The sequence below is a fragment of the Harpegnathos saltator genome, unplaced genomic scaffold, assembly GCF_003227715.2.
Source record: "Harpegnathos saltator strain DR-91 unplaced genomic scaffold, Hsal_v8.6 scaffold53, whole genome shotgun sequence".
Taxonomy (NCBI): domain Eukaryota; kingdom Metazoa; phylum Arthropoda; class Insecta; order Hymenoptera; family Formicidae; genus Harpegnathos; species Harpegnathos saltator.
The window spans coordinates 841,974-857,382 of NW_020230349.1; the positions used below are offsets into that span (position 1 = coordinate 841,974).

Sequence of the window (15,409 nt, forward strand, 5' to 3'; positions counted from 1 at the left end):
TAGGACTCGTGTCACCATGACGACGATCGCTTCATTATTAAAAAAAATTGTTTGAGGTGAGACAGTAAAATAACTTATTTACAACAGTCAACTCGTGTTAGTTGTTCAAGCTTACTTTGACGCCTGCGGTCGTAACATCACAGTAGAATGAGGAAGAGAAAAACACGTACGAATGCAATCGAAACGATATTTATTACAGGAAGATTACAAGATTATATTCAGGACTATAAACATTTCAGTTTGTAGTCCCGCGTCGCAATTCTCGCACGGGTTCCCATTAATAATCGTGAAAAATATTATTTACATTGCACAGAGATATCACTAGCGTTACTATCATACGAGCGGACAGTTGATCACTGAAAACTCTCCGCGAAAGGCCGTCCCGAACGAAGAAGAAACACAACTTTCAACACGATCGTCTCTGCCGCTTTGTATGTGACAAAAATAATTGCAAAGAAATTTACAAGATGGTGAAAACGGCGCATCCCTTTAGCAGACAGCATCAAGCTGTCATCTCGTTCGCATTCGCGAACTCGATTCGATCGGCCTGCATATGTGTGTGACCACTGAACTTTATAAACCTCACAGAGACTTTCCCTATTAATGATAAGCGATATCATTTGAATAACTTGCAAAATTGTTTGGTTTTAGTAAATACAAACAGATATTCTTCACGCAAATTCAAATTTAATGTTACAAGGGTCGAGGGTGAGGAACTCACGAGAAAACAAATGTTACCTTCCATCTGTAGCAGTAATCTTTTAATCCAAGAATAAAAGACAAAATTAAAGATGAAAATATTTCTTTTTAAGGGATCATATTACATGTATCGAATGATGGTATCGATTGTAAAAGTTATAAGATTAGCGAATACTTGAGAATTTATTCTTGCAAGTTTCCGATTACCCGCCAATGTTGATTCCTCAATTTTTCGTTAACGATCTAACGATTTCAGGATAATCTTGAAACAAATCGCTGTATAAACTTGTCGATTTGCGACAATTGTACGACCGTGTTGGCCCCACACACACACACACACACACACACACACACACACACACGCACACACGTACACAATATTTTGAGGCACTCGCGCCGCGGAAAGTCATTCGAAGAGAAAAGGGATAGGGAAAATATATGTCTAATGAGGGAACAAGGGATGGCTGAAGAAAAGCGTCGAAACATCACGAGTATAGTGATAATATATGGATCAGCGTTACATCGTTGAGTCATAAGTGTAGGACTAAAAATAGTAATTTGTCATGGTGGTCGAGAATGCCGGGTAGTAACTTGGTAAGCGACTGTCACCCGTCGCGATCATGAACAGGGACTGCTGTTAGTATCCTCAGAGAAAATTACGTTCGTAGAAGCTTCTAACTCTCTCCGTTTTTAATGTTACTCTATGTTTTAAGTACCATATTATCATTACAAGTGTTGTTACCATTATGACTTACGTATCAATTCTAACATATAAATGCGTCACCTGTTTCTCGGCGACGATACCAACATTATTAAAGTCGATACCTTTTTACGTCCCTTTCGTTAATTATTATCTTAATCATATCATTATAATAAAATACGCCGATACGTACACACAGTGTGTGTGGTGTGTGTGTGTGTGTGCGCGCGCGTGCACGTACGCATTACGTATACATGTAAATTTGTAATACTGAAAATTAAAATCGCTGTTCCCAATATTTTCAACGAAGAAAAATTAACTCTAAAAATAAAGCTCAGAGAACATAGTAAAAATCAATTGCGCCAATTGGGATATTTGGTATGTATACATACGCGTACGCGCGCGCGCGCGTTATACGTATACGAGATTTGCGTATACGGAATCGAATTCCAATGTCTACTGCAACGAAAAAAATATGATTCCCTTTTCAATGACTTTCGAAACTTTTAGAGCTTTTCTACAGACTTATGTTATCGTATGCACTAACGCGTGATGTGTTGAAAGAGATGACGTTCTATCAGGCAAACGATCTTTGAATTCCTATATCAGATTGATGTGTAAGAAATTAAGGATTATTGATTGTAAATTAAAATTTGCCAATCAGGACAGAGTCAAGATTGAAATTGAGATTGTTCTTCCGTCTAAAGAAATAAACTGAAATGTTCACGAAACGTCCGTGGAAACTTTGTGGAAATACATCCACGAAGGACGTGGCATTAATTTGAAAGCAAAACCGAGCACTGATTGAAATTAATGGATTCGTCGCATCTTAATGAGAAATTCTTAATTTTTAATACTTAATCTGATATATGTTCTAGTTATCTCATACCATTTGTGATGAACGTGTTGCCCTGTGTAAGTGATTGATCGGCGATCATGGTGGATCAATTAATTGTACTTAAAATTTGCACAGTTTCACAACGAGCAGTTATGTTCAAACAGAAGTTCATTTAGTTTCAATCAAGTACCGATTACAAAATATTCTAAGATATTAAATATTGCGATACAAACGTTATATATGATGCAGTGGAGATGCTTTTTGACCGATGAGGCATGAAATCGATTGGATACAATAAAACGCGAATCGTCAAAGATAAATATACGTGCATCTCGTGTCACGCGACTAATTAGTGAATTTTATGAAACACATCTTGTCGCGTGACGGTTTCTTTTCTTCGTATAAATTACGTATAAATTATATAAAAAACGCAAAATATATCGCACAATGCAGATAGTTCGCTATTGATAAAAGGGGTTCGAAAAGTGAGGACTATTGGACTCTCTCCTCTTTCTCTATGAAGAGACAAAATAGATACAAAAATGCTAGTCGTATAAATAAGTCTACAAGCGCTTACAGGGTGATACCTTAAGGTAATGTAATAGCGTTGCATTAATTCTACTCTTTTAACGGTTCTAAATAATCAACAATCACTGCACTTGTTTGATAAAGAATACGATTTGCTAATACGAAACGATAGGAAAAAGCATCGTTTTATATTTATCCTTGGATAAAATGATAACTATACGTCGTTCACACGATATGCTGTTATATTCGCACATAGCCGCACGAAACAACAGTATTCTCTCTATATATAATAGCGACATATTTTTACATCTAGTAATAGCGACAGTAATAATAATAATAATAATAATAATAATAATAATAATAATAATAACAACAACAAAACTATAAAACCGAGCATCTCACGGATAGTCTTTCTTGCGTTCGCTTAAAAGAACAAGAAACATTCTTTTCCCACGTCCCAGCCGATGCTTTGTACTGACACACATAGTTAAAACGATTCGACTTGATTGTTCTCGATTTCTATCTCTTTCTCTATCGTATGTATCGGCATTATTAGTAATAAGATGCAATAAATTACGAAACGTGTTTGGACCGCTCGAAAGTACATTCTCGGAATCGCGACGAAAACACAAGCAAATGCTAGGTTGGACATATTGTCTCACGAAGAGCATCACCATCGTTTGTTATTTTCGTTGACCATTCGACACTCAACTCGCAAGATGTAGCTGTGTGCTTTATACAACTCGCAAGATGTAGCTGTGTGCTTTATACAACTCGCAAGATGTAGCTGTGTAATTATATAAAATACATCAATGCGCCAACAAAATGAGGTTCCAAAAGCAAACGTTGCAGGCATCTATTATCAGTCACTTGTTCCCAAAACGAGGCGGACAGTCAGTGCACCTCGCTGCCGTTTCTTATTCCGAGACAAATTGTTGCGGTAGCGATTAATGGATCGGCGGTTAAATAATGCGATTACACGGTGCAAAGTCAGCGAAGACAACACGGTTGAGATTCTTTGGAGAAGTTTCGGGATGGCGAGTGGCTCGGTGGAGGTGAGCCTCATCGCGCATCTTTCGCCGTCAGTTTCTCTATTAATTCTTGTAGCGGTGCCAGTTCCCTTCTTTCGATGAGATTAAACTCCTGTAACGGTACATGCGATGCGCGATGTTAGATGAACAAAAGTGAACTTATCACTACCGAAGTATCGCGTGATTGAAATTTTTCTCGGTTTTTAATTATCCGCTTATTCACGGGCAATATTTCTTTCGGAAAGAAGGAAAAACGTAAATTGTAAAAAAGAACATCGAGAACATAATATTGAAATAACAACGAATTGATACAATGTTTCAAATGTTTGTTTGTTTCTTCTCCGTATGCAAAATTTAGGGAAAGTGCTTCGGTCGATCAGTGAACTTTGGCTGTCAGCAATGTAAAACAAAATGTCACCGGTACTCTTTGGAATTTTTTAGAGTGACATAGTATCACTGAAAAAATGGAGTATATCATATATCTAAATTTCTGAAAATTGAATCTGATGTCAGTTCGTCGTCGCAGAACACGAAATTCAATCAGTCGGATCGAATCCATCTTCGTACATGTAGTCATTAATAATTCAATCAACAAGAGGCAGGTACGTTGACTCCTTTCAAGCGAGATCCTACTCAAAGAATCCATTCACGTGCGCATTAAAGCGAGTACCGATACGTAGCAAGTCATATCATCATCGCCTTTTCTCACTGTTCATTCGTTCTTATTTAATTGAATATGTTTCGCTAATTTTGTAACATACAGGCGCGGTTGTATACCTGAACGAAGAATATGAAATGTTTGAACGAAGTGTTCAAATGCGCCTCTTCTCCAAGCTGTACAACCTCGGTGAAGTGTTGATGATAGATGTGGGCGTATACTCTGAATAACCGTTTCAGTATGGTCTTTGCGATCGACAGGAAATTTTTGGGGAAAGGAACTCCTACAAGAGAGAACAATCGGCGCGTAGCACTCGCAATTGTTGAAAAACTAATCGACAATAGAGGCGAGAGAACGTGGAGAAAGATAATTACCAATTTTCGATGGAAACAGTGTTTCATCATCCAATTGATCTTGCACCCAGGTCATTAAATAGTCTATATATTTGGGTGCTGAGCATTTAATCGGCTTTTTCACCGTATGACCATCGGCCCAATGGTACTCATACTTTGGACCTGCTGACATGATGGGACAGCTCTCCTCTGTACAAAATTCTGTGATGGTGCCGTACAGCATGTTAATTTGATTGAAGAAATCAACGGCTGAAAATGGTGACAAGTTAGAACGAGTGAACAGAGGTCCAATCCAATTGTCATCAACGTGTTAATACAACGTGAAGTACAACAACTCACTATTAACAGCAACCCATTCGTTCAAATCCTCTCCTTCAGGCAGCATAACCGCGAGCCGCAAATTTCCGGAACCCAGTGTGGCAGCCGCGTGTTTCATCAGATCATACTGATGAGTGCCTTCCGGAATATTCTTCTTAGGTTTGAAGGTCTTGGAAGACCTGCTTCCACTTGAGAAAATAGAAAAGGAAAGGTCGTTACAAAATCATAATGTGCGGCTAGGATCTCTCGGAAAGTTTGGTAACACAGATTCACTTTTACGACACGGACGAATGATCCAAAGCACGGTTGAGAAAAAAAATTTATTCAGGTATACACGTACTAAACAGCGAGGCAAGGCAAGGCGAAGCGAGGTAGTACTAGATGAAGTGAGGTGAGGCATGGTGAGACGAGACAAGATGAGACGAAGCGAGGAGAGAAGAGGAAAGGAGAGGAGAGGAGAGGAGAGGAGAGGAGAGGAGAGGAGAGGAGAGGAGAGGAGAGGAGAGGAGAGGAGAGGAGAGGAGAGGAGAGGAGAGGAGAGGAGAGGAGAGGAGAGGAGAGGAGAGGAGAGGAGAGGAGACGCGACGCGACGCGACGCGACGCTCAGCTGATCACGATTACGTCGTACACTGATACACAGACACTGATGCACACCACGCAGGAAGATGGAGAGAGCAATGTTGCTTTGTCGCGAACGTCAAAACGAACGAACAAGTGACGCGATGCGGTCAACGTCGTGCCAATCTCGATCGTATCTGTGAAAACTTCCTTGCGATGACGACGACGACGAAAAGTGAAACGAGGCGCGGCCGTCGCCGAGACGGATGATTCATAGATTGCGCGTCGTCGAACGGTAATTGTCAGATTCATTCGTAGGAATAACATGAATCCAACAAGAAAATGTAGAAAAGTAAATTAGTTGGATAGCAACCTATTTTTATTTCTGTTCGATCAATCGTAACAATTCCTTCATAGACCGAATTTATCGTCCTCGACGTGAATGATGTACATAGTTATTAAATTAGATATCGAGAGAAAGACAGGAGGGGGAGGATGTGGGAGAAAAAAATTAATTCTCACAAAGAAGCACAACGGCTTTCGGCAAAGAAAAAATCTTCTCCATAACCGTTGTTCCCTGTCGCGAGTCGCAACAGCGACGAGAAATTCCCGAAGGACATCGCGACGAATCTGATTCTGTCATGTCTATATGCCTCCTCGACGGTGTATCGATTGAGCGAGCGAGCGAGCGAACGAGCGGTGATTCGACGACGATGACAGGGAAAAAATGGCAAAGTGAAAAAGTACTCACAATAGGAAGCTCATCGTAGTAGGTCCGTAGTCGTAGTTTTGCTGGCTAGGTTAATCGTCTCTACTTCGTCAAGTAGCTCCGATGAGCGACTGTCCGTTCGCTAGTGTGGTCACTGCGCGCGTCCTCGCTCGGTCGCTACGAGGAAGAGCTTGCAACGACGGATGTAAATGACGTCGTCAACAAGAACGACAGCGCGATAAAGACGTTGGCGACGACGCGTTGATCGGCCTACAGTACTTAAACGGGTGCGCAATGAATTCCTCTTCTCGAGGTACCCTCTCTTCTCTTCACTCCTATGTGATCAAGAGTTCCGAAAACGACGACAACTTACCGTTGCACCTACACTCCCCTCCGTTTGTTCGTGGTCCACTGTTGTTAGTTTCACTCGCAGTTATCCGCTTTCTCTCTCTCTCTCTCTCTCTCTCTCTCTCTCTCTCTCTCTCTCTCTCTCTCTCCTTTTCTCACTAACCCCATGTTTCTATCTCTATTCCTCGTTTCGGGACGTCATGTAAACTCGGTTGACTATCGACATGGTACGTCGCCATCGCGGGACAGAAATGGCGAAGTAATACGATTGGTGTTTCCTACTTGCATGATGTGCGAGTCGTTTCACTGGTTACGGGTGCGTTCTGATATTCACCGTCAATACTAAAACTCTACAGTATACGTAACACGAAATATAGATTTTCAGTACTGGCAATAAATATCGGAACATCGGCAGTTTACCTGTTATCTTAAAAATAGAAAATAATGATGGCGCTCAGCAAAGCCAGCGGCATACGAAAATCCATCCATCATCGGAAATGCACCAATCAGAACACAATATTTTCATCCAGCAAGCGATCCAGCACGAAAACAAGTACCGTGTGCCGCTGGCTTAAGACACGGGTGTGTATCAATTGAACGCAGCATATCAGGATATCAATCATGATGGGCCTTCTACAATAAGCTATTAGTCATAAGTTGTAATCAAATTGACCAACCACAGTCGATTATTTTTGAAATAATTTGCTTATAGCTTATGACTAATTGCTTATTGTAGATGGCCTCTGAATCTTCCTTTAATGTGAACTCGTGAAAAGTGAAAATTTTCTAATGCAAGAGCATATGGAAATGTTCACTTTTCACGAGTTTGTGCTAGAGGAAAAGGTTCATGATCGATACCGTGGACAGAAAGTAAACGATTGGTTATATTTGGTAATACACTAGAGAAAGCTTCGCACCGGTTGGTTGTGTCCAATCCTTTGACTATATAATATATGGACTGCTAGCAGCCTACTTTCTTTTGCAACAAGCGCGTGTTAACATCACCTCGAGCTCCTTCATTACCAAAGACTGTCAGCCCTGAGTAAATTTTCGTATTGACCGAAGGGGCCCCAAGGGGGCCCGGAGGTAATTAAAAAGCGATGATAATACCGACTGCTTTAGCTACGCACAGATAATACATCTAGCAACTATTGTTCGTGCGCGGTGAGGGAAAAGACACGCGCCGCTATTCGTGTTTTATCTCGTCCCGCTTCTAAACTCCTGCATACCGTCGATAATTGCTGGATTGACTAGTCCGCGCTGCGGCCCGAGCTAAGGGCTGTAAGTAGAGAAACGGGACAAGATAAGGTCCTCTCATCCATTTCACATGGTTTGGCTCGAAAATGGTGGCGACCGTGGCTCAGCTGATTAACCACATACTGGCCGTTTTCCAGTTATGACATGCTTTACACTGTGCTACACGCTGTAAAGTATTTGTTGGAACGCAATATAGTTTCTTTGCGTAACACTAGAGTGCATTACGGTTTGTCATTCTTATTTTTATGAGTATCTTACGGATCTATATAATAAGTATATAATTCTAAAACAATGAAAGAAATAAGTACTTTTAAAAAAATCCATAACATTATATTGCTTTACATACAAATAGTTCTGAAAGGAAGTAGAAAGAGGATTATATATAAAAAAAATTACTTTAACAAGATATGTAAATAAAAAAAGTCCTAATTAGTTTCTTTATATTTTCAATTTTCTGTATTTTCCGTTTTAACTATATCTTATATCTTCAACATTCGTTACAGATTCCATTATGTTTTTTCGTATATATCAATATAATATAAAAATACCTATAACAATATATACAGGGTGTTACATTTTAAAGTCCCACCCCAAATAATTCTTCAATAGTGAAGTTTGAATGAAAATGATTTCAATAAAAGTTGTAGGGATTTAAGTGAGTTACCTTATGATTATCATGACTTTCATCTCGACCTCTATTTTCAAGGTCATGTGAAGGTCAAACTGCATTTTTCAAATGGGAACCCTTATCATTTATTACAATGTTTTCTTCTACTAGTTAATGTGAACAACTTTGTCTAAAATATTTTTTTATTTGCTTAATATTTCTTGACATATTTGAGGAAAACATGATAACATTTTCAATATTTAACTTACGATATCTCGCTAACTGTTTGTCAGAAGAAAAAGTGCTACTAGACTTTCTTGCTTTACTTAGTCTCAAGAATACATTGTTACAATGGCGCCCTGATTTTTGTTAATCAAAATGAATTTGAAATTCCAAAATCATCAAAATGAATTTGAAAATTCAAAATCATCAAATTTACGGTGAGAATAGGGTTGATACAGGACTATATAGTTGCAAAAAGCAGGCCCGTATCTCTAGCCGTTTAGGAGATATCGAAGCTTAAAGTTTTCCAAATGGTGCTGTTGATATTTCCGCCTCTACTGGGAATTGAGAGTCGAAATTTAAGGTGAATGTAGGGTTTTTACAGGACTACATATTGGAGAAAAAAAAACAGGCCTCTATATCCAGCCGTTTAGCAGATATCGAAGGTTAAAGTTTTCCAACTTGTACCGTTGATATCTCCGCTTCTGCTGGGAATTGAGAGTCGAAATTTATGGTGAGAATAGTGTTTTTACAGGACTACATTTTGGCAAAAAAAAAAACAGGCCTGTATCTCTAGCCTCTAATTTAGGAGATATCGAAGATTAAAGCTTTCCAACAATTCTCCGTTGATATCTTCGCTTCTACTGGGAGTAGAGAGTCGCCATTTACGGCAAAATGTAGGATTTTGAGAGGACTTTAAATTGGTGCCAGAACCAGGCCTGTATCTCTAACCGTTTAGGAGATATCGAAGGTTAAAGTTTTCCAACATTTCTCCATTGATATCTCCGCTTCTACTGGGAGTAGAGAGTCGTCCATGTAGTCGAAAATGTAGAGTTTTGAGAGGACTTTAATTTGGTGCCAGAACCAGGCCAGTATCTCTAACCGTTTAGGAGATATCGAAGGTTAAAGTTTTCCAACCTTTCTGCGTTGATATCTCCGCTTCTACTGGGAGTAGAGAGTCGCCACTTACGGCAAAATGTAGGGTTTTGAGAGGACTTTAATTTGGTGCTAGAACCAGGCCTGTATCTCTAACCGTTTGGGAGATATCGAAGTTTAAAGTTTTCCAGCCTTTCTCCATCGATATCCAGCCTTCCTCCGTCGATATCTCCGCTTCTGCTGGGAGTAGAGAGTCGTCCATGTAGTCGAAAATGTAGGGTTTTGAAATGTAGGGTTTTGAAAGGACTTTAATTTGGTGCCAGAACCAGGCCTGTATCTCTAACCGTTTAGGAGATATCGAAGGTTAAAGTTTTCCAACCTTTCTGCGTTGATATCTCCGCTTCTACTGGGAGTAGAGAGTCGCCACTTACGGCAAAATGTAGGGTTTTGACAGGACTTTAATTTGGTGCCAGAACCAGGCCTGTATCTCTAACCGTTTAGGAGATATCGAAGTATAAAGTTTTCCAGCCTTTCTCCGTCGATATCCAGCCTTCCTCCATCGATATCTCCGCTTCTGCTGGGAGTAGAGAGTCGTCCATGTAGTCGAAAATGTAGGGTTTTGAAATGTAGGGTTTTGAAAGGACTTTAATTTGGTGCCAGAACCAGGCCTGTATCTCTAACCGTTTAGGAGATATCGAAGGTTAAAGTTTTCCAACCTTTCTGCGTTGATATCTCCGCTTCTACTGGGAGAAGAGAGTCGCCACTTACGACAAAATGTAGGGTTTTGAGAGGACTTTAATGTGGTGCCAGAACCAGGCCTGTATTTCTAACCGTTTAGGAGATATCGAAGTTTAAAGTTTTCCAGCCTTTCTCCGTCGATATCCAGCCTTCCTCCGTCGATATCTCCGCTTCTGCTGGGAGTAGAGAGTCGTCCATGGAGTCGAAAACGTAGGGTTTTGAAATGTAGGGTTTTGAAAGGACTTTAATTTGGTCCCAGAACCAGGCCTGTATCTCTAACCGTTTAGGAGATATCGAAGGTTAAAGTTTTCCAACCTTTCTGCGTTGATATCTCCGCTTCTACTGGGAGTAGAGAGTCGCCACTTACGGCAAAATGTAGGGTTTTGAGAGGACTTTAATTTGGTGCCAGAACCAGTCCTGTATCTCTAACCGTTTAGGAGATATCGAAGGTTAAAGTTTTCCAAGCTTTCTCCGTCGATATCTCCGCTTCTACTGGGAGTAGAGAGTCGTCACTTATGGCAAAATGTTGGGTTTTGAGAGGACTTTAATTTGGTGCCAGAACCAGGCCTGTATCTCTAACCGTTTAGGAGATATCGAAGGTTAAAGTTTTTCAACCTTTCTCCGTTGATATCTCCGCTTCTAGTGGGAGCAGAGTGTCGTCACTTACGGCAAAATGTAGGTTTTTGATTGGACCTTAATTTGGTGCCAGAAATAGGCCTGTATCTCTAACCGTTTAGGAGATATCGGAGATTAAAATTTTTCAACTTGTACCGTTGATATCTCCGCTTCTATTGTGAATTGAGTGTCGAGGTTTAGGGCAAAAGCGTGTACCTGTTTTTTGTGTCGTTTATGAGATACCGAAGATTACATGTTTAAATTTAAATAAATTTTAATTTAATTCTTTAATTTTAATGTTGATATCTTCGCTTCTACATGGAGTTGGAAGTCGATGTTTATGGTGTGAATATGGTTAATAAAGGACTATATTGTGGCGAAAGCGCGTTCCTAGGTTTTGAGCCGTTTCCGCGAAGAAACTGGTCGGAGGACGTTCTCAGCCGTGGTGGAATTTGACGTTCGCGTTCGCAAGGGCCTAATATTTTACTCGCGAAGGGACGTCATCGTCCTTCTTTTCACAACGGTGTCGGATGTTTAGCTCCTTTCTTCCTAATTTTCTGCGACAACAAGACCGCGTCGGGGCCCTAACGGGGCATGTTCGCTTATAACTAGCGTTTATCTGAAGAGCGCTTCTCGGGAATATTCTGCTCGAAGGGTTAGTCCGCGATAGAAAGTTTCCTGCGATCGGAGACCGCTTTAGTTTAAAGTTAAATTGTAGCAAGAGTATTGTTATCGGGCAGCTCTGATGCGGGCTGCTGGCATCAATCTGTGACGTCTACCGCGCGCTTTTGCGATTACCGGTAAATTCAGTGTTCTCGATTGCTCGCGTGATTTCAGGTGGCCATAATATGGGGATAATGCGTGGCAATGTGTGGCAATAATATATAGCAGTAATATACGGCAACAATATATGGCAACAATATATCGCAACAATATATGGCAATAATATATAGCTATAATATATGGCAATAATTCATGGAATATATTTTTCGTTATAAATGTCAATGCAAATTTGCGGCATGCACAATATAATAATAAAAGAGCTCTCTGTAAGTATTGAGTCAAACGCTCACCAATGATGATGTTGGTAATGTCCCGTTGCCAATGTCCAACCAGGTCTACCAATGTTCTTCCATGTCCGCTACCGCTCTCCATGTCGCTCAGCATTCATCTTGCAGCGCGTCCCACGGTGATTGCTACACTTTCATGACGCGGTCGATATTTGTATTAGAGCGGCGATATTTGCGTCAAATAACGAACGTTTTATGTCGACATCGGTGGAAACTTTTTATGCGCTGCGAAACGGACTTTATAAACTCGATCGGCAAGGAGCAAAAACTGTGTGAAAATTTATGGACTCGTCCAACGGACTTTTACGGCGCTTTTCGCGATTGCATCGGAAAAGTCACGAAAATGCGGTATTATCGATATCTACGAGTGCAATATTCACGAATGCACGTGAGGAAAGATTAGACAATCAAAAACCGGTCGCTTCAAGGGAACGCAAAAATAGAGAAGCGGGGCAACGTTTTCACGCATGATAGTTCCGTCACGACGAAGCTTACGTTCGCGATACTTTGGCGAAATGAGAATTTAAGTCTTCTTTGTTGGAGCACGGGTAAAAATGCGTATTTTGATAACCGCGGTCGCGATATTCAAAGGCACGCGAGCGAGGATACCTCAAGCTCGGCGTGCGCTTGCGCAATCTGTGCGCGCATTATACGCTACTCGAGACAATAGGGATCGTGATGAATGGACAATATTGCCATATAATTCTACAGCCTGTTTTGCAAATAAAAGAAAAGCAGCAACGGTATCGGCATTTATGCGTATGAATATATTTTACACGGACAATTGAATATTGTCAAATAATTATATCGTTAAATAATTCTGCGGCCCGCTTGAAAAATAAAAATAAAGCAGCTGATGACGATTTCGTGTTTGTACATCGCGGTTGTACAGAATATTTCTTATTCAGATGACTGAATATCAATAGAGAATCATTCACTATTTTAAATCTCGTATATAATGCAGGATATCGCGATCAAATAATTCCCTAATTGTTTCGAGCAATGTATTGAATTCAACGTCACAAACACACACATGCAAGAATCTATTTGCAATTCGCATTGACTTGAACGATATTTCATCTGGTCACACCATATCCGTCATGCGGAATTTTGTTTTTCTTTTTATTTTGCATTTACTCACCGAAACGACTTGCAGCCAGAGCCGGCCACGTTCCGCTTCAACTCTGTAACAAAAAATTCACATTCGTTTATGAGATCAGACCAACGAGTGCGGGCGAGTAAAATTGTAGTTTACCCTTTGCGATCGTAATTCAAGTCGAGTCGGAAATTATATCCCAGCTCTAGATCGCCAAGAGTCAAACAGAGGATTATAGTAAATTTGTAAACTTACCTTCAAGCCGACTCTGCTTGGCCCGAACCGAATCCTTCGGTGCGGCACCCGCGTCCGCCGAATTGCTGTTGTTTTCCGCACAACTGAAACAGAAAAATAATTTCCCGGTTAATAACCTGCGGTAGAGAGAGAATATCTTGGATCGGGCGAATCGAAAATACGGAAATATTTTGATGTGGGATTTTTATCTCAATATTTATATTTCAATATTGAAGATTTAAATGAGACATGAAACTTTCAAGAGAGCTGATGAGGAACAAGTTGCAAAGGCAAAGATCGTAAAGGGTTGAATACAGATGTATAGGAAACTTGTAAACTTTACCTTCCGATCGACTCTGCTTGGCCCGAACCGGATCCACCGGTACGGCATCCGCATCTGCCGGATTGTTGTTACTTTCCGCAACAACTAAAACAGAAATGTAGTTTTTCCAGTTGATAATCTGTGGTGGAGAGAGAATATCTATGATCGAGGTAAATCGGAAATACGGAAATATTTTGATATGGGATATTTATCTCAATATTTTAGTTCCAACATTGAAAATTCAAATGAGACATGAAGCTTTCAAGAAAGCTGATGAGGAACAAGTTGCAAAAGCAAAGATGTTAAAGGGTTGGACAAAGATGTGTAAAAAACTTGTAAACTTAACCTTCCAGCCGACCCTGCTCTGCCCGAACCAGATCCTCCGGTGCGGCATCAGCGTCCGCCAGACTTGCTTCTCGCAACGTCTGGAACAAAAATTTAGCGTTCCTGGTTGGTAAGCAGCGATAGAGAAAGAATGTTTGATCGGAATGAATGGAGAATATTCGCTACGGTTTTTTTCTTCATTGACATTGAAAGTCTAGATAGGACATGGAGCTCTTGAAAGAGCTGACGAAAAAAGATGACAACAAGAAACGGAGACAACAGTTGTGTGCTCTCGAAAATATTCTTTTACAAATGGACATTTAAATTTGAATCCCGTAAGGAGAGTAAGCAAACTTGAAATTTTGTAATGCTTGACTCAAATTTTGTGATACCATTATTTTTGGAGAAGATACAAATATAATGATATAATTTGATTTCGGTTTATTTTTATTTGGTTAAATTATTATCTTCTTCTATAAAAATAGAAATTTGGATAATAATATTTCATGTTAACGTATTTAGATTAGTTATCATATAAAAATAATAAATACATGGTACTCAATGCATGCGACTTACATTGTCGTATTCTTACTGGTGTCCTTTACTCGCGGCATCATAATCCTCGACCGAAATAATCCCTGTGTCTCGGAACGTCGCCTCATCCCTCATTGTGAATGTAATCCCTCGGATCGCTCACTGTCACGGACACTGTCATTGCACTATTAAACACTGCACAATTAAACTATTAATGACGTTCGGATAATAGGCCTTTCGCGTCCGCGTACACGTAAGCTTGTAATTCGTGCCCGACCGCGAAATATTTTTTCGCGATTTCGTCGAGACACGTCATCAGAATTACACGAGAAGCCGCAAATTTTCGCGTGTCGATACAGACTACACTCGCTAATGAGAGGACCTCGCGTCCGCGTTAATTAGGCGTTCGAACATTACTAACGCCGCGACAATGACGCAGTATATTGCTGGAGAGTGACGCGGTCCGTGCGGCTTGAGTGCCCGAGTCTAACTGGAGGCCATTTTGCGTCGCCGCAGCATGTAGCCGCTTTTCGGCGGGAGACGAATTCCCGGCTTCTGATTGGCTGGGGCCTCCCATCCGGCCATCGCCGTCTCGGTACGTACGTTGCGCCTATTCGTGATTGTCCCCAAGCTGTGTAGCCTCAGGGACTGTTTAACGGTCTTAAGGCTCGTCTACAATAGCTGGAAGAGTAAGGCTGTAAGGCTGTAACGTAAGCTGTCAGCGAATGAAAATATTTCATTTCGTCGTCACGGATCTAACTACTGGACGGGTAA

At 40.6% G+C, this 15,409-nt stretch overlaps 1 protein-coding gene and 1 long non-coding RNA gene across 3 annotated transcripts; both read right to left on the reverse strand.

Annotated features, from left to right (window-relative positions):
* Window positions 1-173: 173 nt before the first annotated feature.
* mats (MOB kinase activator-like 1) lies at window positions 174-6,759 on the reverse strand. Of its 2 annotated transcripts, none has more exons than XM_011154370.3 (5): window positions 6,435-6,759; window positions 5,147-5,313; window positions 4,829-5,056; window positions 4,574-4,737; window positions 174-3,908 (listed from the first exon to the last, which is right to left on the reverse strand). In XM_011154370.3, exons 1-5 carry the CDS (start codon window positions 6,446-6,448, stop codon window positions 3,828-3,830), a joined length of 654 nt encoding a protein of 217 aa, XP_011152672.1. In that variant the 5' UTR covers window positions 6,449-6,759; the 3' UTR covers window positions 174-3,827. The 2 variants fall into 2 exon arrangements, with proteins under 2 accessions (XP_011152672.1, XP_025158873.1); XM_025303088.1 differs by lacking the exon at window positions 6,435-6,759 and adding an exon at window positions 5,466-5,553.
* Window positions 6,760-13,286: 6,527 nt separating this feature from the next.
* On the reverse strand, window positions 13,287-13,829 carry LOC112589510 (uncharacterized). The gene is made up of 3 exons (XR_003113593.1): window positions 13,799-13,829; window positions 13,477-13,559; window positions 13,287-13,309 (listed from the first exon to the last, which is right to left on the reverse strand). It is a non-coding gene; the product is annotated as an uncharacterized LOC112589510 (long non-coding RNA).
* Window positions 13,830-15,409: the final 1,580 nt, after the last annotated feature.

Excerpts from the sequence above, each read along its gene's own strand:
- mats (XM_011154370.3), bottom strand. Across the intron at positions 4,738-4,828 it reads ACTGTTTCCATCGAAAATTG|GAGTTCCTTTCCCCAAAAAT; the intron begins GTAATTATCTTT and ends TCTCTCTTGTAG. Across the intron at positions 3,909-4,573 it reads ATTTCATATTCTTCGTTCAG|GAGTTTAATCTCATCGAAAG; the intron begins GTATACAACCGC and ends GTACCGTTACAG.